General features: G+C 40.8%; 2 protein-coding genes across 2 annotated transcripts; both read left to right on the forward strand.

The window, feature by feature from the left end:
* Positions 1-743: 743 nt before the first annotated feature.
* Positions 744-5,884, forward strand: LOC135475718 (speract receptor-like). The gene is made up of 4 exons (XM_064755651.1): positions 744-2,289; positions 3,177-3,275; positions 4,796-4,887; positions 5,825-5,884. The coding sequence occupies exons 1-4, from the start codon at positions 744-746 to the stop codon at positions 5,882-5,884; spliced, it is 1,797 nt and encodes a 598-aa protein (XP_064611721.1).
* A 12,366-nt stretch (positions 5,885-18,250) lies between these two features.
* Positions 18,251-23,596, forward strand: LOC135475965 (low affinity immunoglobulin epsilon Fc receptor-like). Its single transcript, XM_064755943.1, has 4 exons — positions 18,251-18,999; positions 19,134-19,197; positions 22,052-22,228; positions 23,326-23,596. The coding sequence occupies exons 1-4, from the start codon at positions 18,673-18,675 to the stop codon at positions 23,556-23,558; spliced, it is 801 nt and encodes a 266-aa protein (XP_064612013.1). The 5' UTR covers positions 18,251-18,672; the 3' UTR covers positions 23,559-23,596.
* Positions 23,597-24,865: the final 1,269 nt, after the last annotated feature.

Consider the following 24,865-nt stretch of genomic DNA (forward strand, 5'->3'; position numbering starts at 1 on the left):
TTCCACTCCGGCTCAGTCAATGCCTCGTCTGACGTGGCTGTGCAATATGTTTGAGTTTACGTCGAGCATACATTTGGAATAACCAATCTGACACAGCAAGATTTGAAGGTTAATTGCAGTACAATCTGACTGATATTGTGAGAGCGTGTATAATACATTTTCGCCACAAACTGTAACATTGCTAATATGAAAAGATGGTCAGTTGTACTCTAATATCTCAATTGACGTCATGATATTAAGGACGTGTGATTTCGCATGACTTATCAAGCAGAAACCACCACGCAAATCTGGCTAATTGACTGTCAGTCCTTGGTAAAAAGGTTCTTATGCCAATATAATGCATCTACTTAGCATTTTGATTTTCGTGCGAATTACCGCGTTAAACGCCAACGCGTGAAACACGAGAGATACATTCAACAAAGTACCATGGTGAATAATGGCGTCATGATTCAAGTCACGCGATTAACTAATGGAGATAACATGGCACTTCAGCCTTAAAAGAAGAGACAGCACAAAGTATATATAGGCCTATACATCGATAAAGTAGTACACACAAAGTATGCCATATAAAGTTTCAAAAGCATGACTTTTTTGTTTTTGTGATGTTTCATAACACAGATATCACATTTCAAAGTAAGCGATATCGCGATTGAGAGTGAGAAAATCAGACATGTTTTTAGGTACCATTTTTTAAACCTTGTATTGTACATTGTACTTTCTTGAACTTTCCTCCAGCTATCGATATGGCAGACAATAAAGGTGATCAAGGGAAGACTGGCTCAGAAGGAATCAGCTCGACGGGTTTGTTGGGCAATCTGTGCCATCCAGACCCACAGTCGGAGCGCGGAAAACTGATCCAGTTGGCGCGCATGCTTGTTCTCATATTCATACCACTGATCGGAGTTATCGTATTCTCTTCCATTCTCTTGGCTGATGCCATCTCTGAAGAGAGTGAACTGAACAACATTGAAGATCAGCTAAAGGCCTGTAAAGCGATCGGAGACCTCGTGCATGCATTGCAGCTTGAACGTGCGAAGACGATGTTTATTTATCACACGGGACGCAACATGACATGGGAGGAGTTTGCGGAAGAATATACCTACACAGACGCCTGTATTTCTCAAATAAACGATTGGAACAAATGTGGAAACAGTTCCAGCGGACTGAAATCTGAATCCTTTCAGAATTCGTTAGAGAAAAACCGCGAAGACTTACTACACAACCAGACCAGCATCGAAGAAGATATCGAATTTTACAATTCTTTAAACGCCGAGTTGGTTAGAAATATAGCTATCGATGCGAACGTGGCCAGTGTTGGGACACTGCGGAATTTATTACTGTCCTACAGAATGATTTTGCATGCTAAAGAGAACGCTGGTGTTTCTGCAGCCATAGGCATCGAGTATTATTCTAAAGGACAACTAGGTTCTGAACAGGCGAATTTGTTCGTGGCGTCAGATGCCTTACGAAAAGATCATTTATTGTCCTTTCGAGAATTTTCCTCTGAATACAGTTTCAAATATGAACATCTGTTCAAAGATAAACAGGATCTCCTGAGCGAAATTAACGGTTTTCGATCTTCCATTCAAACTAACGTCATCGTCCAAGGCTCAGCAGAGGATGCTGGGAAATATTACACTTTAATGAAGAGTTATTTGCTGTTGCTTCGCGACGTGAAAAACGCCCTGAAAGTGGAAATTTTCTCTATTATTTCTGAGAGAGTTTCCTATGCTAACGCTCGTGTTACTTCCGGTGTCCTGGCTTTTGTGTTGGTTGCTGTAGTTTCCATGATTTCTGTATTCTGCATCCATGGACTCACGCGCAATCTACAAAAGTATGCACAAGACGCTGCTGAGAAGACGCGAGAACTGAGCAACGAGAAGACCAAATCTGATCGGCTTCTCCTTCAGATGCTACCCAAAGACGTCGCCCTGCAGTTAAAGCGCAATCAAAAGGTGAACGCAGAGTATTTTGACAGCGTGACTATTTATTTCAGCGATATCGTAGGTTTCACGTCTATCTCCGCCCAAAGCACACCGATGGAAGTTGTTGCGTTGCTCAATGATCTCTATCATTTCTTCGATGACTGCATCGATTTGTATGATGTGTACAAGGTGGAAACGATTGGGGATGCCTACATGGTGGCCAGCGGTCTGCCCAGGAGGAACGAAGACCGTCACGCTTATGAAGTCGCCCTCCTCTCCTTCACACTGTTAAAGGGAATCAGTTCCTTGACCATCGCTCACATGCCCGATCACAAGCTGAAGATCAGGATTGGTATTCACACGGGTGAGTCGGTATTCACACATATAGTGTGCTAACACAGGTGAGTCGGCTTTCAAACACGGGTGAGTCTATTCACAGGTAGGTTCATTGAAATTAACGAAGATGAATCAGTATTCACACGGGTAAGTCGGTATTCGCACACACCGGGTCGATATTCTCCTAGGCAGTCGGTATTGAAACACACAGGGGGATTCGCTGTTTACTCACAGGTGAGTCGTTATTCACACATTGGAGAGTCGCTATCTACTCGGGTCATTCACTATTCCCACATAGGGCAGTCGATATTCACTCAGAGGAGCCATACAGTTGGGTAGGTATTCACACTTTGATGAATCGGTATTGACACATTGGTGAATCGGTATTGACACATTGGTGAGTCGGTATTCACACAGTGGTGAGTCGGTATTCACACATTGGTGAATCGACATCCTGTGGTACAAGGCAATATTACAAGGTGACAAGGGATGTTATGATATACTAGTAATTGGAGATATCACGATGTCGTAGGCAAATGTAGGGGTATATGCATGACATCGGTGATACCATGATATTGAAAACTATGTCAACCCGATCTCATGAAATCTTTTTAACGTTGCAAAAAAGGTTCTTGTCTTGTTGTTGATAATGAATCACAACAAAGATCGGTCCGTAAAAGTAACTGAACTCTTTTACTAACTCACGGCATGTGTACATGTGGTCGTCACGACCATAGTTTGTTTCAAACACAAAGGCGCATATAACACCATTCCATGACAATTCTTGTAAGCAACATTCGCTTTCTTGAAAAAAATTTATTCCGATTTTATTTCAGTTTAATTATATCTACCAGGTGAATGTGGTTGTATATTTGCTGTAAACATAATTCCTGGTTTTCCATCTGTTTTGCTCAGGACCATGTGTGGCGGGAGTTGTTGGGAATAAGATGCCTAGATATTGTTTGTTTGGGGACACAGTTAACACGGCTTCCCGGATGGAATCCACTGGTGAACGTAAGTATGCTCTATAAGGCAAAAACTTGCTCTGCAGCTCTTTTCAGACTTGCCCTTGTATTTCCTCGGATGTCTCTCACGTTCAAACATTTAATTACGATATAACGTTATTAAATTCCTGCCAGAGGAAATTCGTGAAATTTCAAAGAATGTAAATGTGTGCCGCCGTAACATTTAGAACTGACCTCCCCGTTTAACTATAACCTTGTAAAAGACACGGGCTGTTACGGTCCAGTGTGAAACAGTCTTGTGATCGTACATGTTTAGGTGTTTGACAGCTACAGACTTGCGATCGTACATGTTTAGGGCTTCCCCTTTTAAAAAACCTTGTAAAACACACCGGTTGTAACTGTGCAATGTGAAACAGTCTTGTGATCGTACATATACAGGTGTTTGACGCTACAAACTTGTGATCGCGAATATACAGGTGTTTGACGCTACAAACTTGTGATCGTACATATACAGGTGTTTGACGCTACAAACTTGTTATCGAACATATACAGGTGTTTGACGCTACAAACTTGTTATCGTACATATACAGGTGTTTGATTTATTTATTTATTTGATTGGTGTTTTACGCCGTACTCAAGAATATTTCACTTATATGACGGCGGCCAGCATTATGGTGGGAGGAAACCGGGCAGAGCCTGGGGGAAACCCACGACCATCCGCAGGTTGTTGGCAGACCTTCCCACGTACGGCCGGAGAGGAAGCCAGCATGAGCTGGACTTGAACTCACAGCGACCGCATTGGTGAGAGGCTCCTGGGTCATTACGCTGCGCTAGTGCGCTAACCGACTGAGCCACGGAGGCCCCTACAGGTGTTTGACATTACAGAATTGTAAGTGGGTGAGTGTGTGCTTGGGGTTTAACGTCGCGCTTAAAAATTTTTCAGTCATATGACGACGAAGGAATCCTTAGAGTGCATGTAATGTGCCTCCTTGTTGCAGGACGGATTTCCACCGCTCTTCTAATGTGTAGTGCTGTTTCACTGAGACACCTTACCGAAGACAAGTAAGCCGCCCGCCCGAGCCATTATACTGATACTGGTCAACCAGTTGTTGCACTATCCCCTTCATGCTGAACGCCAAGCGAGGAAGTTACGACTTCCTCCTTTAAAATCTTAGGATTGACCCTGGATCTACCGCTCCCGAAGAGGACGCTCGCACATGTACAGGTGTTTGACGCTACAGACTTGTGATCGCATATGTACAGGTGTTTGTCTCTACAGAATTTTGATGGTGAATGTACAGGTGTTTGACGCTACAGACTAGTGAACGTGCATATACAGATGTTTGACGCCACAGACTTTGTGATCGTACAAGTGCAGGTGTTTGACAAGTAACATATCCCTGAGTGGTAGACATCAGCAGATTGTGTAAATTTGGTCTTGTGCCCAGCAGCAGTTTCATGTTCTACATTACCCCCAAGTTAATGCACACTGTCTATTTTTGTCTTTACCTTTCAAAATGTTGTGTGTGGAATTCTGGCTGAACAATATTTTCCTCCTTTTCCTTTCAGCCATGATGATTCATATCAGCAAGGATACAAAGGACATACTTAGTAAACACTCGGGTTTTCACACAAAGTCACGTGGGCAGCTCGATGTCAAGGTACTCTTCGCTAAATAGATTAGTATATAAGGGATAATATATGTGTTTATTTATTTGATTGGTGTTTTACACCGCACTGAAAAATATTTCACTTTTACAACGGTGGCCAGCCTTATGGATGGAGTAAACCGGGCAGGTTTGGGGGAAATCCACAGCCATCCGCAGGTTGCTAGTAGAGTTTTCCACGTATGATCTGAGAGGAATTTCAGCATGAAAGGGTCTTGAACTCACAGCGACTGCATTGGTGAGAGGCTCCGGTTTATTGCGAGCGGTGATGTACGTACAGAAAATGGATATATGACTGATAAAGTAGACAACGGTCTATTTCATAGTCGTATATCCCTAAAATCCTGTATGTCCCTCGATCGTTTTTGGTGACAGAAACTGATTACAGTCACGAGCAATTCCTTTTACACCATAGACGAGCCGGTTTGGACATTGAATTAAGTGAAATCTCAAACAACAATCTGATATGTTCGAGGGACACATCGGAAATTCATGGTACATTACTCCGTCGGTACCCCACACAGACCAAATAAATGTAAACGAGGTGTTAGCAAACTGACGTGCCTGGTGCATTCCGCATGGTGATCTAGCGAGGCAGCACTATAAATAGATGTATTATTTAAAAGGGACACCGCCGCGAAATATCCAGAAAGTATGTTATTCTTTTTCCTATTATCGAGGCCATTCGTCTTCCTGATCAAAGACTTGGTGTGCAGCCATTGACAGATTTATAAGGACGAAGAAAAATAGATATCGATGTTCTAAAAGGGCTACCTGTATAATTTTGATAAATGTAGTAATTGTTTCGAAGTCCAGGCAATTTATTGAGAAAATGTCGTTAGGTGCACCCATTATCCAAGCAATCATTCTTACCAAAAGGTTACTATGGTAACGTCTTTTTTAATCGCCGTCTTTACTTTTTTAATTACAGGGTAAAGGTTTGATGGAGACTTTTTGGCTGCTATCGACAACTTTATCCTTGCGAAAGTAGAATCCTGTACATGTATACTTTTCGGGAAAGTATCACAGCTATTACAAATCAAGCTGCAAATGGCAGCAATCCACTCAGTGCAGAGTTGAGTCCCTTATATTGCCATTAACTGTGGAAACAAAAAACGGTGGTAGCTGAGATGAAGGTACGGAGCCGTAAAAGTGATATCGTGAAAAAAAAAATTTTGAAAGAGAACATTTTTTTTTGAAGTTAAAAAAAAATGACATGGTCAAAAAAATTGGGGAAAGAGAAATTTTTTTCTAACCCTTAATTGGCCAACCACAGGTCGTTTGCCAAACAGCCAATATGGCAGCCACAGACGAGCATCTCTCACTGATAACTATTCGTTTTGACTAGGGTTTTACCATGAGATAAATAACTTGTATTTTAAATCAAAAACAAGGATTACAATGGACACGATCAACTACACAGGTCAATTCCAATCTGATTAAATGCTTATGAGCTTTATGTACATGTACGACTTTGCTTGACCGGCATGACTACGTCTACGCAGAAACAGTGAGGCAATGAAAGAATAAAGGAGTACACTTGTTTTAGGCGGGCAATGCATTTCCCTATATCAACGAGACAGCTTGTTAATAAACAGACTCAAAGAGACAATATATCGACTAAATAAAAATAAAATACAAAATACAGCGAGCAGCCCCGCCCTTACATAGCCTAGTTGAGTTCTTTCAATCTCAACCTCAGCTTTATGTGAGGCACTATTCTAATACATGTACTTATCAAGCCAAGGTGGAACTAAGGTAAGCTATATATATTTAGGAAACATGGCCTTAACTTTATGTCACAGTGAGAACGGCTGTGATAAGTTCTAATCTTATCGTATTATTTGGTTGAGTGTTAATAAAAATCCTAGATTGTTGAACGTTATACTATAAATCGCGTTGGCGTTCCTCCTTGTCTAAAAGAACATTTTGGGACGGAGAAAGTATAATTTGCAAGTGGCCAAAGCTAATTTGCAAAAGCATAATGGCACTAACGATCAGGCAGTAGCCCTCCATGTATAGATGAGATTATAGCTTAACACTTAATTATGATTGGTCAGTTATGTCAGGAACCCGATTTTTTAACTCGGGGCCTCGACTTGAATACTGGGAGCCCCGAATTTTAAAGTCGGGGGGTAAAAAAATTGCACTTTCCCCCCAAATTTTTTCTCACCATGTCATTTTTACGGCTCCGTACGTAAGACGACGGATGTATCATAAATGAAGGATGTGTTATTATTAACACCTGCGTGAAACCTCATTTCTAATTCATTTGTTAAGGTTTGAAGACTGAACATCTACACATAAAAAACGTCTACACCAACAGTTTACGGAAACGCTTGAGGATGGCGTCAACGGCACTTGTCATACGATAAGACAGGAGAGATATTTATCCAGAACAATGTTCGAATATTTCACGCTTTTGTTCTTCAACTGTGTGAAACACCTGACCGTGATATCAATACCGACAACGACAACATAAACAGAACGTTCAGCTTTTTCACCGTTCTGAGTAATGACAATTTGTGAAATGTGACCTCGAATTCTGAAACTCTCTAGGTGTGAAAAAAAACCGTTTCGTATATATCCAGATCAGCTTATGTTCATGATTAAAGCGCATTTGATTCCATTTTGTCTTAATTAAACCGACTGTGGCGGCAAACTATAGTCTGGAATTGTCTTCCTGTGAAAATACCCGGAAACTGAATGAACGGTGTTGCGGTCTATGTGACCGGTTAGGAGGTAACCGTTAAACTCCCTTATCATAGCCCGGAGGTAACGCTAAGCTTTGTGAAAACGGTTTATTTTGGCTAGTCTATTTGATGGTAACAGTGATGTCTTGGAATTTGTAGTTTATATTTTGACCTAAGTGATTTATCGGCGAATGCTGAAAAGTGCTGAATTTCGTCGTATGTGTATTATTTTACATTCTTTACCCGCGATTATTGGCAGTTTTCAGCTAATTGATCTTTGAGATAATAATTCAGATTAGCGTGGAAAAGCCAAAACTGTGTCGTGAGTATGTGAAGATACATTTTGCAAAAACTACACGGAACAAGAAGACAACACTTTGCCATGTAGGTATTGGCACAACATCACAGTGCTTCTATACGCGATTCGAGGCTTCAGTGACATCCTGTATATTTGTTGAATCGGTGAAAGGTAAATCAACATCACCGATGGAATGTTTGTCATATTACAAAACGAAGCTGTTCAAAATTTTGCCTGAAATGAGAAACCCTCTGTCAATAAAAAATTTATGAAATGATGAAGACAGCTTACAGATTCTTTCCACGAATCCTTGACAATGTCTTTATATTTTATTAACTTATTTGATTGTTGCTGAAAGCTGCACTGTGGTTAAAGGGGAATAAACATTTATACACGCTTTGGGATTTAAGTAGTTGTTTATTTCATACACATTTGTCAAACATCAAAAACGAAATAAATGAGGTTGAGATCGTGCCAGAAAGTAGTAAATGTACACATGCATCAATTTATGTAGTAGCTGACTGATGCAATAATTGATTCTTTCATTTACTAATTTTATTTAATTTATTAGAGTAAATATTACGCTGGTACCTTTCCTAAATGCTCCATAGAAACCCTCGATTAGATGTGTAAATGGCTCTAGTCTTTGTCCTCTGAACGGATAAGCAGCCATTATAGTAGCACCATGATGAGGACTACCTATGAGCCTGTAAAGGAGATATTTTTGCTAAAATATGGAGGGGGGAGGGGGCGCATCTCAGGTAACGTTTGAAGTAAACTACATGATAGATCAGTTTGAACAGGTGACGGAGGGTTGATACGTGCGGTCTGTTTGCTCTTGGTGTTGTTTACCTGGTGATGTTCAAGTTTAGGCGACGGAGGAATTTCTTGACCTCTTCACATACGGATGTGTATTCAAAATTCCTCATGTGAACGGGGTGTGACTGCGGGCGGTTAGTGCGCATGTCTTTCCATAGCTTAATCGAACGAGACCTTGCGTTCAATACCATTCTCAGAAAAAGAATTTTCAAGATTGCCCACGCTCTATTGTTGGTAACAATAACGATCGACATGGTTTATGGCAGGCAATACTGGAAACCACTTGCCTTTCACCACATGTGTAACACGTGGAAAAGCTCGCCAGTAGTATAACATACCAAAGGTCGGTGATTTACTCAGGGGCACCTGACCAAGTACCCACCCTTAGAATGCTTTTTATGCACATTTACTTCAGAATCATACTATGCCTTCTTTGGATAGAAAAGAAACCCATTAGTATGAAAATTAGAATTTCTTTTTTTTCTAACTGAAAAGCATGTCGTGCATTATTCATCAAAATATCTTGGTGATGTGGAAGAGATCTGTCAATATTTCTCTAACCATTACAGTGAAAGAGAGCAGATTTTACGGTGTCAGTGAGTAGGGGTGCTGAGAATGACAATGGTGTAGTGCTGTACGTACTTCATTAGGGTTTCTTGTCGCAGCCTCTCTGCGCAGTGTGTATCGCCAAGAGACAAGCTTATAGCTTTATAGTGCACTACGTTTGATAAAAGGCTTTTAGTTGAATGAAGCGCATGCATTACAGACATGCATGCGCTTATACCACTTAGTTAGGATACATGTAGCAAATGAAACTCAATTTATGCTCCAGGGATTCGAGGAATAAGGCCTGTATGGCGGGCAACATTTTCAATCGATCAGTAAACTCTTTAACAAGTGGTATAAATGTGTACAACGCACATCACCCAAACTACATTTGCAGCATAATAGGCATAATGAAGTGGATTGGAGCACTTGTAATTAAGCCTTTGGTGCTCGTGCGTGGGCAATAGGCAATATTTGTGAGCTTTTGGCTGATGACATTGAGCGTATTAAAATGGTCGTGTTCATAACAAATCACTACCCATTTTATTTACCCCAAGTGATAAGTTTCGCATTTTCTCACCAAGTAATTCGTTATCGAACCTGATCTGAGCTAAACGGTCCAGTGTTTTGAGGGAAAGAATGATTTATTTAGCGGAGGTCGTTGCCCGTTGATATATTTATTTACCCTTTAACATAGGTACATGTATGTAATATTTGATGTTCTTTTGAGTCGATTGTTTTTTCTGCTATTTCGGCACCGTACATCAGTAATTCTAGTTTAGTGTCTCCATCATAAATAAAAGGCTGTTTTTTTTTCTTTTTGTCGTAGGCGTCATAGTATCAGGAAGCTATTCACATTAAATAACGCCTGACCTAGAAAAATGACACTCAGAACATATTTCCGGGGATAAAGGGTATTGGAGTAGCGTAGGCCTGTCCTATTGTTGTCAGTAAACACAGCTAGGTCAGTGCCGCGTGTAACAGTTACACATACACCTTCTATCCGCCCGTTGTCTAAAAACAACGTCCGATTTTTTACCAGTGAGATCGCGTATATAGATCCACTGTACGCTGACTGGGGTGGAGTCTGATCACAAGGCGTTCATCAATTGTCAGATACCTGGCAAAAGCAGTACTGTTTTTTCCCGCTTTAATCCTGAAGGTCAATATTCTAATTGAGTACTGTACGGACAACTGGATAGGTGACATGTGCTTCTGGTAATCTCTGTTAACACGTCAGCCTGGAAGAGACTCGAAGTTAGTGAAAACCTAACTGGCTTTCCTGACAGCTTTTTTCAAAAAAAAAAAATAAATAGTAAAAAACAATTAAAACCTTTACTGCACCAGGGAACGTTTCTGTTGCATGCGTTATACACACGCAGAGCATGTGGTTGTAGACCTACTTTCTGGGTGGTAGCTGACAGTGGTAAGCGGTTGTAATCTCTAAGCTTCTGTAAATACTCGACCAAATTACATCTGAAATGAGTCCATCAATAATCATCATTAATTTGTTTTTAGCATGACCCAACGCAATATTCAGGCTCAACCTTCTACAAAACAAAGTGAATTAGACCCCTTACTGCCATCTTGCCTGCTTACTGGGCTTTAAGGTGCGGTGGATTCCAGATAGCATTTAAAGTAAAGGGTGAGTAAACTCGTGATATACATTAATCTGAGGTGATAACAAGTCACTGACTTTTTTCCCTGCACATAAGTGTAAAGTCGTGCCATGATGAGAGATGTCATATGACCTGAAATAAAACACAATGTCATTAACCAGAAATGTTAATCAGAAATGTCATTGATCTCAAATGTGATGGCCTGAAATAAAGAACAGTTGTGAAATGTCCATAAGTGTTACTTGGATTCAGAACTCGACTGTTAACTGAAACACACGCACTGTTCAAATATGTCAGTTTACAACATAGCCACTTAAATGTCGAGGAAGCTTCACTTCTCAGCCTCTTCGAGTACTGCGCAAAGAAACACTATGTTGCGCCGTGGGGTTGATCGTCTGGCCAGATGTTGAAGTTTCCCTTTCTAACTCTGTGTCGGAGTCAGTTTCGCAGTTATCAGTGTCACAGTTTCTCTCCTCATGAAAGACTTCAACATGAGAAACATTCCGTTTGAAAGTAGAACCGTTCCTGTTCTTCGCAGTACCTGTACTTCCCTTCATGTTCACTACAAAAATTGCGTTCTGTGAAAGTTAGTGGAAAGTTTGTTGACTTTCTTCTGACGTAACAGTGCTTTGTCTTCTGGTTTCACTTCGCCAGGAATTGCACGACGCCTGTTATCTGCATACTATCGGGGTTTCTCCTTGTGGTTATGGTCGGCGTGTTCTACCTGTGAGTGTTCTGATGGGTGGGTAGAGTACTGTGGAATTTTATTCTTGAATGGCCAGTTAAACAGTAAGTCAGCTGGCGACTTTCCTGTGGCTGAATGTGGAGCGGTGCGGTGACTGAGAAGTACGGAAGGCAATTTACTTTTCCAGTTCTGGTCGTCACTGTGGGCTGCATGACTGTATGACTGCAATTTCTGGATATGTAAAGTAATTATTCATCAAAGCAACAATATACTCTCCAGCTAGGAATGGACCCAGGACATCCAAGAAAAGTTCTTTCCATGGTTCATTGGGTAACATGGTCAGTTGCAAAGGTTCCGGTGAAAGGTGATTTTGCGACTGTTTGACATGCATGGCACTGTCGAAAAAGTTTCGATCTCTTTGTCTAATCCTCGGCTGTGCCTGTAGGGTTCAGGGAAATTCTTAGAGTTACCTCCCTGGATAGCAGTGGTAGGCTTCTGTATTTCAGCGCCTGGATTAGAAGCTTGCTCAATGTCGGTTAGCTTCAATGCTCTTGGTTTAGCGTACCAAGTTAAGTTCACGCATTCTTCAGCTATATTCCCTTTTCGCCTTACAGCTGGGATAGAAAGTCTTGAGAGTGCGTAGGATGCATTTGTCGGTCTGGATCTGTAGGGTGTCATAAACTGAGAAAAGTTTGAAGACGTAGAACCCATCTTTCAATGCCTAATGAGCGCATTGATCGTGCTGAATAAATCACTTCCAGAGGTTTATGGTCTGTGATAAGCTCGAATTCGAGGCCATACAGGTACAGGTGACAATGTTCACATCTCCATACAACGGCTAAGGCATCTTTTCCCATCTGAGAGTAATGTTTTTCAGTAAGTGCAAGGTTGGCAAAGAGTACAGGTTGATATTCACCGTAACGTTGTTGTTGCGCTAGTATGAGAGCAAAACTGACTGGACTAGCATGAATAATCAATCTGGTTTTTGCTTACCGTTGAAAATATGCCAACACGGTGTCACTCGACAGCTGTACCTTTAATTTGTCGAAAGCGTTTTGCAGCGGTTTGCCTCAAGTCCAATTTTCACTTTTTCTGGTCAGCGAAAATCTGCTGAGCGAAATCAGCAATGTACTGGGAGCAACAGTTGACAAGACCAAGGGAACTCAGCACTTCTGATGCGTTGGTTGGTTCTTTCGTCTGTTTAATTGCTTTAATCATTGCTGAATCCGGATAGGCCTATACTCCATTAGAGGATAGCACGTGTCCCATGGAAACTAACTTGTCCATACCAAATTCAAATTTTTTTCTGCATTGAGTGTTAGTCCATTTTCACTCAGTGTTTGAATGACTTTTTCAAGATTTCTGTCATGACTCCCTTTCCACAAGTGATAATGTCGTCGGAAATGTTTCGAACTCTATCACAACCTCGAAGGACTTGTCCAATAATGTGCTGACATTTCGGGAGCGGCTAATATTCCAAACATCAGATGTTTATATCTGAATAACCCTTTGTGGGCCACAAACGTAGGAATGTCCCTTGACGATGGTTCCTATTCGATCTGGGAATAGATATCATTTCTGGTATCTATTCGATTTCAGGCCTAATTTGGAGAACACCAGCCAGCACCTCGTCCACGGTTGGAATTGCACAACGTTGTTTGTAGCTCGTCTTCGACTTTCTTACGGACTAGGTAAGGTAATTTGCGCAATGGCTGGGCTACAGGCTTGACTGTTTTGTCCACATGTATTTTGAGCTGAAAGTCTTTGAGTTTAACCAGTCCATTAAAACATTCCTTGTGGTTTATTTTCAACTGTTCATATATACATGTATCAGAAGTGGTCGTGAAACTAACCCCAGTGGTCTTAGAACACCTTAAATGACAGCAGTTTGTCGACTTAGCAATGAAACCCTGTCATTGCCCTGTCATCCTGTCTTCTCAGGATACAAGGCTCTCGACTCTCTAGATTTCTGTTCAGCAGAGATATTAGCCGTAAATTTACCCATAAGCTTCAATGATTGATTTAATTCATATGAATAAATGTGTTTGTTAAAGGCTTGTAGCTTTATTCCTGTTTCAGCTAGTTTCCCCCATGTCGATGATCAATGATGTTAACACTAGCACCAGTCTATCAAAACTTTGACAAATGAGATGTGGATGTGAATTTGGCCATCTGAATTGTGATTTTGGTTTAATACAAAAACATACTAATCGTCTGCAGATAATACGTTAGCACAGGTATCTCTACTTTCACCTGTTGTATTTGGATGTACTTCATTAACAGGGGATTGTCGAACAGTTTTTCCTTTTTTTATCATGCTTGGTTTTACGCATGGAAGAAGTGTCAGATAAAACCACATTTCTCACATGTGTGTTATCTCAGTAATTTCACAATTTCGAGCATAATGTCCGAAATGTCCACATCTGTTGCAAATGATGCCTTGTTTACTGCCCTTGCGACTGGTTTTCTTTCTTTTCAAGTTTTCTCTTCTGGTAACAAGACTTCAAAGTATTGACTTCTGACCTAGCATTGACAAGTGTTTCAATATTAGCAGCCTGCTGTTCAGCTATTTCACACGATCTGGAAATTGTCAACAGTTTATTCAGTGTGAAATCAGTTTCATGAAGAAATCTTCTGCGTAGACGATTTGAAGAACATTTCTCGATGACATGGTCAAGGATGAATTCTTTTTAGTCTCCTCCAAACTCACATGATAAGGCGAGTGAGCGCAGACGAGTTACAAGACTCTGGATTGTCTCCCCTTCTTTCTGTCTGCCCTGGCTAAACATGTGCCGTTCAAACGCTATGTTTTTCTGTGGCTTAAAGTTTTCATCAGACTTAATGACAGCTGAATCATAGTCATCTCTGGTATCTATGAGAGCTTCAGATTTATCCTGCACATCGGAACCAGCTAAAATGTAATAACAGAGCTCTTTTCTGTTTCCCATCGGTCATACCCGGAATCAACAACATAGTATTCAAATAATTGTTTCCACCGTTGCCCACGATGAGGGTTTGATCGGCCAGTTTGTCGAATGGATGAAGTGCTGGTATATCTATACGTGTAGCTCGGGTAGCCATCCTTTATACACGTCTCCAATGTAATGTCGCTATCTTATTTCTGACTATGCTATAAATGATATCTGACGTGCGCTGCACATGTTTTTGTATTCTGCGACCACGCGAAGTACTTCATCCGGGTACTTGCCAGTATATATAAAACCACGACTTCACAATAAAGTCGGAGCAGTACAAAATGGATTTACATTGTTAAAGTTTTCATTTATCGATGCCTGAGGAATGTGTCCTTTTCTACTTGTCGAAATGGGTTTATTGCATTAGTATTGTCGATGGATTTTGCGCTCTTTTTTTCTCGAGTGTTTTTTTTTTTCAGATTCATTCTTCGGTCCTTGTCGGCCATTGTTCAGTTACTCTTTGAAATTTGCGTTCTTTTTCATGTCACACTGTTATCAATATTTCTTGATGGGCTCGGTATTAAAAGAAAGGATGACAACGACATAATCAATCCCGTCAGCTGGCTATTCTGTAACAGGGCGGAGAATCAATACGGAGATACAGTATACAAGTTCACAGGTTTCCAAAATTGTCTAGTGAAGTACATTATGGTGTAGTGGTTAGGATTACAATGTATTGGTACGTTAGAGTGGCGTAGGCCTTACACTGTTAATCGTTAGAATTGTGCAGTGTACCCTTGATTGTATCTCAAAACTGTAACAAAGTTGTAAATTTACACCAAAGATGCTGGCAAAAGGGAGACCCGCAAATTTCAATGTATAATTACAGCAGGGGTAAATATCTTATAGCACGCTGGCCTTTGTATATAGCAAATAACTGTATGTGGATGTAGCATATCATATGTGAAGAAAACATATGTGATGTGCTATAACCATCTTGCTGTAATAGTACCTGTGTTTGAATGTTTAACTTAGTCTTAAGAATATTGATAAATATGGGTCTAGGTGTGAGTAGGCTCTAAATGATAAGACAAAATACACAAAAGGGTGATTGAAAAGCGGTTTGTTGCTAAGTGGTTAAGATACTTGAATTGCAATCACTTTCAATTTCACGATTCCCTGGCTTTCATTATTCTCGGGACCTGGATGACATTAAACATATTCCTTACAGCGCATGCGCCGCACTCTACATTAGTTTTACTTCAGTGTCACGATTAACAAAACTTGTACAGAACGCCCAGATCACAAGGGTTGCTTGGTGATGAGGGAGGAAGTGATGTCAGAAAACACAAAAATTCTATCTCAGCCTAGTCATACATTATACAGATGCATTTTCTTTATGAAATATGTACAATATGATTCAAAACAACACATGAAACAATTGTGCCATAGGCTGCATCCCACGGAGCGCGAGGCGAGATGGCGTCATCCGGCTTCCATAAAACATACCCATATGGAACAAAGTGTATTGCTGGAGGATATATCTGGTTGATGGACGTAATGGGCGTACACTAAAACAGGATTAGGCACTAAAGGAGATCCCCAACACTTTTATTTTCACGCTTGTTCCTTAGACACAATATTTATGCTATGTAAGTCTGTAAACCTCATTTAAAAATATAATGTTAACCAGTTCCACTAAAAAAACAAACAACAACAACAACAAAAAAACATTTAAGTTGGACTGTTTTCCTGATTTGTCGGTCGGGGAGCCCTGGCCGGTTGATGTTATGCCGTGAAGCACCTTCGGGGATATGTATTGAAAAAGCCTTAAAAGCAGTAAGAAATCTACTTAACACTGTTCAGAAAGCATGGTATGCCTTAACCTGCAATGATCTGCAGATTGGAACAACGAAAATGATATAGGTAAAATAGCTCTACCGGGAATATTTTGAGTTGCATTTGATCCTTGAAAAGCGTACACAGCATAGCTACTAGGCGTTACGATGACAGATTTTCGTACACATACCGGTCACTGTAGATAACACAAATGCGCTACCTTCTTGTTAGTCTCACACGCATTCGGCCGGCATCCATTGCACGTCGGAAGGTCTGCGAGCAACCTGCTGATGATCATGGGTTTCTTCAGGCTCTGCCGTCGTATAAGTTAAATATTCCTGAGTAAAAACATCAAACAATCAATCAGTCCTTGGAATGATGATAGTACCAATGGAGAATCTGCCACGGTTTCGCAGTCTACAAGAAAATAAATTGTTTAAGGCCAGATCGAGCGATACAGGCTGTAGCACGAGGGACGATGTAGTCGGATTGTGAGTGGAAGTGACAAAAACGCCGGTAAAAGTCGTAGTCGAGATTACGTTTTATGTTTTAAAAAATACCATGCAAGCTATCTAGGCCTACCTGCAGTTTGACAGGCATAGCGCTGTGGATCTACTTTAACGTTTCACAGTCAACAGTATCATGATGGGGCCTCTTTTGGTTTCATAGACGAGCTATCTGTATTGGACTTTGTTCAGTACCCCGTATTCCTCTAATTTACAACACCAAGGCAACGTTATCTCATTTGACATCGCGGTTGTAAAGCAATTATGCAAATGACGTAGCCGAATTTGATTTTCCTCGGCATGTGTCATCACACATGGCCGTCACGCCAGGGAACAGATGACGTACCCGTGTGATGCACGCGTGTCCTCAGGTTGTGACGGTGAGTTGACCGTCTGCTGCATCACATGGCACGTGCAACAGCCACAGTAGATAGTCGAGCCTGGAGCATAGCAACCGCTCGCTCACATTTAATAGTTGCAAGGCGTGGCATGCGAATTGTTTACGATCTCAAGAATTGCTAGCATGTTTTTTCTAATCACTAGCAAATTTTCCCACGGCTTGCATGGTGTTCAGCCACATGATATTGTGATCATGTGACTACGCCAGGTCGCTTTTTCACGAAAGAGAGCGCTGCTTGCACCCCGCGTGGTTCATCAAAATGGTAGTATACGTCAGATTAGACCTTTATGGTATTCTCCCATATTAACTAACTTGCACTACCCATTTTCAATATAGTCACTGTAAGTCGTAGACTTACTTGAGCTGTTAAGAGATCATTGTTATTTTATAAAGTGACTGATTGATTAGTCAGTGATCTAACTTGATTTTTTAGGGGATGTTTGTTATTTTATAAACTGATATATTGATTAATTGTCCAGTGATAGATTTACTTGAAATGATGTTTGATGTATTTTTACAAGGGGATGCTTATTATTAGATATCGATTTCATTAAGTACACATCCGCACGTGTATGTTCTTGTAAATGCGCCGTTGATTTAACCTCTTTGCATAGCCAATCATTCATAATTAGGGCATTTGGTCGATGTTTTCGAAGGTCTTTGGTCATTGATGTTTTATTTGCACTCGTACGGTTGTCAGGGAATATAATGCTTTATTCGGCCTCTCTAGAATAGATTCATTTCCGCATCACCACAGTTCAAGAGAATGCACTAATTACTCAAAGCTACGATTAAATATTGTTCTTGTACCTTACATCGCTAACAAGGTATCAATTTGGTGATTAGATGATCACAGAGCAGCACAAAATCATGTGTTTGCTGTTGTCTCAGCACTCAGTAGTTTATATTGACCAGCAAAAAGAAAGTATACATGGTAGATGCTTTTGTTCTGCGGAATATGAATTTTACAGGATATTTTCAATTTTCAGGCATGTGCGCGTGCGCAATGCCATAACATCGAATCTAACTGATATAGTTTCGTTTGCTGGCCAGTATACATGTACTTGTTCACAGCGAACACTCTGGTCATATATCTGGTTCCTTATCTAGACGTGGTGGAGTCCTCGACTTGTCAACTGCTAGGACAAAGAATATCTGGGGGCTTAGTTGTAATCCAGAAAGTTAAGTCTACTGATAATCTATGGTTTGAAAACAAACCACTGTCTGCTAAACCAGTGAGTACCCACTGTAGCGAGTGGGTTTGGACAGGGTCGTGTGGTGCGAATTCTATCGCACGGCTTATAAAGTGTTTACAGTGTTTTAATTAGAGATTATCATTGGATACTACTTAGTGCGAACACAATATAATGTAAGACTAATAGTAATTCATTTCACAAGGAGAACAGAATAATTTCCGATATGTCGACTTTCAGGGACTAGTTATTGAAGCGAACAGAGAATGGCTTACCAAATTTATAAGTTGCTGCTGTTGTTAACTGACCTTTACTACGTTATGTCAGCAGCAGCCACTGGTCCTCTATCGGAAACCCTAGATGATTATATCGAGATTTACACCACGGTTTCTAGGAACACCAGACTGATGGGGAATAACCTCTCTGTCACCACTCGGAGTTTTTTACAGTGTGGTGTCACATGCAGCATTTCGGAGGATTGTTCTGGTGTGAACTTCTGTAACAACACCTGTGAGCTTTTGTTCAGCAAATCAACACTGGTTCCTTCAGGGAAGACAGAATCGTGCTGGATTAGCCTCATCCTTCAACTACAGGTAACTCGTACATTTTTAGCCATTTCTTGAAGGTTGCATTTATAAGTGTGGTGATTTACGGGTGTGATAAGTTACAGGTGTGGGGATTTCAGTGATCTAAAATGAGTCTATAAATCCGAACTTCTTCTTTACAGGAGACAGAAACGACGGGTTTGAGTTTAACCAGTGAAGAGGTTGTGCCTTCAACAACGCCTTTCAGTAAGTCTAAAATTCATATCATATAAATACCAAAAACTTGAAATTAATTCTGAAATAAAAAATCTAAATAATTACCGTTTTAATCGAGTCATGCTCAATGGCTTCTGATATATCCTTTAGGACAATGGTCGCTTTCCCTGCTTCCGGTCCCTTGGTGATAATCAGCTATCGACGACGGTAGTTTCCGCAGTGTTGCGTTCTTTGAAGATAATTGTCTTCTACCAGTATGACGTGTATATGTAAACGTTTTTGGTTTACAACGAACACCATGGTTTCCTCCACCCAATATACCGATTGCTGTCCTGCAGGTGAAAAATCTGAAGTATGGTGGTAAATAACCACCAAATCAATGAGCTCAGTGAGCTCACCATATACAGAGGCAAATCTATTCTACAACTTTAGGCAGTTTTAGCATGCCTTTCCTTTACGAGGACACACAAATTTATATATTCAACAGCTGTCGTATTCAACAGGGCCGGTAGTGTACCCCGGGCACTCCAGTTTCCTCCGCCCCTATAACTCACCGCCATCGTATATGTCAAAAAACTTTTGAGTATTGTGTTACGGTATTGAAAACGGCAACAGAAAACAGACTCAGTGACTCAATATTACAATGTAAACAATGCTTTATATATAAAATGAGACGTACAGTTTTACAGACAGTTCAACAACAACAACAACATACACATCAGTATTACCGGTCTTTACAAGTTTCCAGTTCACCTTTGCATCCCAAGGAATGTATTCCAGGAAATCCAACGTAAAGACCATGGGATAAACACACAATTCACACAAGTCACAAATTGTCCTAGACAGGTACTTCGCCAGGTTAGCGAACACGAACACAGTACACAGGTTACACAGAACTGGAACAGTCAAGCCTTTGAATGACGTCACACCCGCAGAGCACAACACAGGGTAAATACAGGCATGGAGGTATAATCCACTTCAGATCAGTCACAGCTCCCGCAGAAGCTCACAAACGAGCCGTTCAGAGACGTAGAGTAATGTCACCTTGTGGCAGAACGAACGTCCTTTGCAAAACTGAAAACTTCAGTTTAGAGTCCTTGACGACCTTGTCGGTCAGGTGAGGTCAGCGTGTTAAACAAATTACACAGTCCACACTGTATAATCATAATCAAGATCCGAACACCAATAAACGTGACTTCCGCAGAAATTCACATAAACCAGACATCAGTACTACTGTGGTACATAAACGGTGCCGGCATAAAAAACTGTCCTCCCAAATGAAACTGGCATCACCAGCTCATATCAAAATAATGGACTCGATACGAGAGCGTCTCACACTCTCCTGGCTCCCAGTGGATGCAGCAAAAATACCTCCCCTCTGCACAGAAAACACGGCTTATATACGTGCCAGGTGGATTCAACTATTCTTAGACACAGAATTAACAGCCAATGAACATCCAGTTAAATAAACAGAGCATTGAACAAGGTGCTTTCGGCCAGGTCCGCACTGTACATATATAACAGGGCCTGTTATGCTTATAACATATAACACAAAGGTCCGCAGACTAACAGTACATGAAGACGTTAAATAGTCATACATAACAATTGCGATAAGCAACAGTCAGATCTGATACCTCTGCTCATGTACTACCACGTTATTACTCCCTTACCGGTACCCGAGAGAACTATTGCAGAGATTAGGTTTACATTTCGTCTGTCGTGATTCAGTTTTCAGGGATGTGTTTTTTTTTTTTTTTTTTTGAAAACGGATCAATGTTCTCTGACGGTTCAAAACCAGAAGGGGTTATGTATTGTTCTCGCTCAAATAGGTAAGGGTTATCTATGGCTATCGCTCAAACCGGCAGGGGTTATCTATGGATATCGCTTAAACCGGTAGTGGTCATCTATGGCTATCGATCAAACCGTTAGAGGTTATGCATTGCTATCAGTCAAACGGGTAGGGGTTATGTATTGCTATTCCTCAAGCCGGTAAAGATGATGTACTGCAATCGCTCAAACCTGTAGAGATTATGTATTGCCATCGCTCAAACCTGTAGAGATTATGTGTTACCATTACTCAAACCGGTAGGGTTATGTATTGTCATTGCTCAAACCGGTAGAGATTATATATTGCTATAGGTCAAACTTGCAAGGGTTATGGTTGTAAAATTTCATGCATAATCTCACCATATGTGGGCCTATTTGTTTTGATGACTGGGTGTAGCCCTGGAGCCGTGGAGGTTCGTGCTGACTGTGTTTCGCTGTGCTTGCACTACATCGCCATGGATCTGACGTATTTTGTTTTTATCTAAGAGTTGCATTTTCCACTGAGCGAGTGTTATCATGTTAAAATCTTCTCTTTACCCAGTGTGCAATGCCATCTAGGTTCCGGAGACTTTCTAAGGTTATGAAGGACTGAAACCAGGATGTCACTTTCCTAGGTGCAACCCCCACACGCATGCGTGACCAATCAAACATAGCATGGGTTCATGTGGTTCTACACATTGCAGCTTACACAGTATATGTAAGATCATAAGTTGATGCTTTGCCACTGTAGACATCGGGATGTAATAGCAAATGGTCAAAGGAATTAATTTTAATGCAACTTTCAGATGAAGATTTGTAGTATTTTGATGAGTTTATGGTTGTGGACGACGGTTGATTCACCCATGACAATGTAAATGGCAGGCTTTATAGCCTTGAGATCGGCACCAACCTATCGTGTTTCCGCTTCTGAAACTTTTACAGCTCGGTGTGGTGGTAATAAACAAATCCAAATCTTGGTCAGGCGCTGAGAGCACACGAAGAATCTCAAAGTGCCATTCTTGTCGAAGGTATGACATGTTATCTTTGCTAAAAATATTTTTCATTCCTTTATTTGCAGGCTGTCCGGCTACTTTTACGAAGATTGGGAATGGCTGCTACACAGTTGCGGAGGAAAAAACTGGACTTGCGTATACGAATGCCATCGAATTATGTCAAGGTCTGAATGCCTCACTGGCCTCGCTGGAAGCTCTGGAGGAATTGAACAGCTTGCAGGAGTATTTAACAAATCTATATCGTAAGAGAATACACATTTTGTCTCACTTACAAAAAAGAGGCAATAGTCTTGCTCACTAGGACGTAGAAATGGGTATTTGGAGAGAAAATAACAAAACAAAGACCACACTTGCTTATATCAATGAGAAAACTAATACTACTAGTCTTTATGAACTAAAAGCCTTGAAATAACTGGACAAAGCCCCTGAATCTGTCTTGCAACCACAACAGGTTATATTGGTCATGCTGTAAACATTGCGACACTAAGATAGCTCACGTGCAAGGGAAAATTTGTGTTCTCACGAGAGCATATGCCTATTATATATGTCTAGGGCCGTTTCCACAAAGCCACACTACAAAGTTGAGTTAAAATTTAAAACCAGGGCCGTCTTTATCAAACATCTTAAGACTGATGTGAAAAATTCAAACACAGCTACAACTAAAATGTTTTTCTCTAGAAATTTAAAATTTGAACATGAATTTTTTTCTTGTAAAACAGTGTACCAACTACAATTTGATCTCTTTACTGTTAGCCCTTTTAAGCGCTTGCAATTTATGACTTCAGTTGAAAAGTTGATAAATACTAGCCCTGGTCAAAATGCTTAGGTTTCGTCGTGGCGGTTGAACTTTGTGTTTCGATAACATTGATGATATGATTAAAATGTTAATTTTCAAGGCCTAAAAATAAGCTCTAAAATTATATTTCTAATTGTCTTGTGGAATCTTAACGCGACCATAGATAGGCTTATAGTGCTGCCTGACTGAAACGCTATGTTTAAAATACTTGCCACTACTTTCTCCTGTGAGTTAAATCACAGACAATTGATTAGCGTTCTAACGCACTAACAGCTCGTGCTGGCTTCCTCTCCGGTCAAAAGGGTGTATGTTTCCGCCAGGGTCTGTTCGGTTTCCTCCCACCATAATACTGGCCGCCGTCATAAGAGTGAAATGTTCTTGAGTTCTGCCTAAAATTCAAATCAAATCAAATAAATAAATACATAAAATCACAGAATCAAGAAAATATATATCACTCTCTTTTAAATAAATACCTTCACCCAGAAGGAAGTAAGATTTTACCTAAGTATTTCTTTCTAGGGAAAATATTACTACTTTTTTCAGCTCTGATACAGTCATCGGTTTCCAAAAGTTGGCTAATTGGAGCGTACCAAAACAACTCCTCGGGTACATTCTTCTGGTTGTCAGGTGCCAAAGTGGTCGGCGATATCTGGGCCCCCGATGAGCCGGACAAGCCTGAACAACAAGACTGTGTGTCGCTGAGAGCCGATGAGGGCTTTAAGTTGGTTAGCGTCTACTGTGGCGAGTACAATCGCCAGTACATTTGCGAGCTGTAGCAACTGAACCTACTTCAGTGTACCTCTGCCCTGAATAACGAACCGAATTCTTCATTTTGGGGCTTTAGTTTTCAGTAGAACATAGAGCAACCGTCATTCATTCCTCTTTGTAGCAATTTTGGCGGGTACGTAAGACAAAATGTCTTAATTTCCCAGATGGAAGACATTACACACATTCCATACGCTCTACTTACAAAAATAACGTTTGTACATGTATGAATGACCTGCCTACTATATGCGTGCGTCCTGCACGCGTTAGATACGCCTGTCACGGTGGTTTGGTTTCATGTATTAAATTAATGAATGAATGATTATGGCTTAATGCCACATCTCCTGTCGTACTGACGGGTTGTGGTTTCAGGTATACCTATCATTGAAAGTTTGTTGCTTCAGGTCTATCTGTCAATGAGAAGTTGTGACTTCAGGCCTGTCTGTCAATTTGACAGATTGTGGCCGAGGGCGTACCCCATACAATGAAAGTCATATTGGGGCTTCATGTCTACGTTTTATGTTGACGGGTTGTATCTTCAGGCCTACCTGTTATATTGGGGGTTGTATCTTCAAGCTTACCTGTTATATTGAGGGTCTGTATCTTCGGGCCTACCTGTTATATTGAGGGGTTGCATCTTCAGGGCTACCTGTTATATTGGCGCAAGGAACCGCTTGCTCTGAGCTCAAGTCCAGCACACGCTGGCTTCATCTCCAGCCGTACGCTTTTCCTGCAGCCTGCGGATTGTGTTTCCGGTGTGTTTCCGTCGGGATTTACCGGGCTTCCTCCCAACATAATTTTGGCCACTGTCGAATAAGTGAAATATTCTTGTGTACGGCATAAATTTCCAACGTAGTTTTGGAACTTGGTCTTGGGATAATTGACTGGGACGTCCAATATGATAGACGCTGATTAAACGAACATCTGATTGGACGACTAAGTTCAGTTTCAGAAAGAAATAGAACATATTTATTTGTAAACGTCACCTTAACATTCATCCACAAGCTGAAATGAAGCATTGACTCACACCTTAGACATTTAATAAAGGTAAATGCACTGAATGGTCATATATACTATATACATTCTTCAGTACCTCATAAAATACCAATGAATTAAATAAATAAATATTGAGGCTATGTACCTTCAAGTCTACCTGTAATAAGAAAGGATTGCTATTTACTACTTGTCATATCAAAGGGTTGTGGCTTCAGGATTCACTGTCATATTTGGGGGACCGGCCCGGATAGCACAGTCGGTAGAGCGTCCGCTTCGGGACCGGTAGATCCAGGATCAATCCTTGATCGAGTCACACCTAAGA

This window comes from Liolophura sinensis, chromosome 9 (genome assembly GCF_032854445.1).
Source record: "Liolophura sinensis isolate JHLJ2023 chromosome 9, CUHK_Ljap_v2, whole genome shotgun sequence".
In the NCBI taxonomy this organism is placed as follows: Eukaryota; Metazoa; Mollusca; class Polyplacophora; order Chitonida; family Chitonidae; genus Liolophura; species Liolophura sinensis.

What these genes read in the sequence shown, in the direction of transcription:
- LOC135475718 (XM_064755651.1), top strand. Translation starts at nt 744, where the DNA reads ATGGCAGACAATAAAGGTGATCAAGGGAAGACTGGCTCAGAAGGAATC. An exon ending in CAGGATTGGTATTCACACGG is followed by an intron (nt 2,290 to 3,176) that starts GTGAGTCGGTAT and finishes TGTTTTGCTCAG; the next exon opens with GACCATGTGTGGCGGGAGTT. An exon ending in GTGGGCAGCTCGATGTCAAG is followed by an intron (nt 4,888 to 5,824) that starts GTACTCTTCGCT and finishes TTTTAATTACAG; the next exon opens with GGTAAAGGTTTGATGGAGAC.
- LOC135475965 (XM_064755943.1), top strand. Translation starts at nt 18,673, where the DNA reads ATGGCTTACCAAATTTATAAGTTGCTGCTGTTGTTAACTGACCTTTAC. An exon ending in GCCTTCAACAACGCCTTTCA is followed by an intron (nt 19,198 to 22,051) that starts GTAAGTCTAAAA and finishes CTTTATTTGCAG; the next exon opens with GCTGTCCGGCTACTTTTACG. An exon ending in GTATTTAACAAATCTATATC is followed by an intron (nt 22,229 to 23,325) that starts GTAAGAGAATAC and finishes TACTTTTTTCAG; the next exon opens with CTCTGATACAGTCATCGGTT.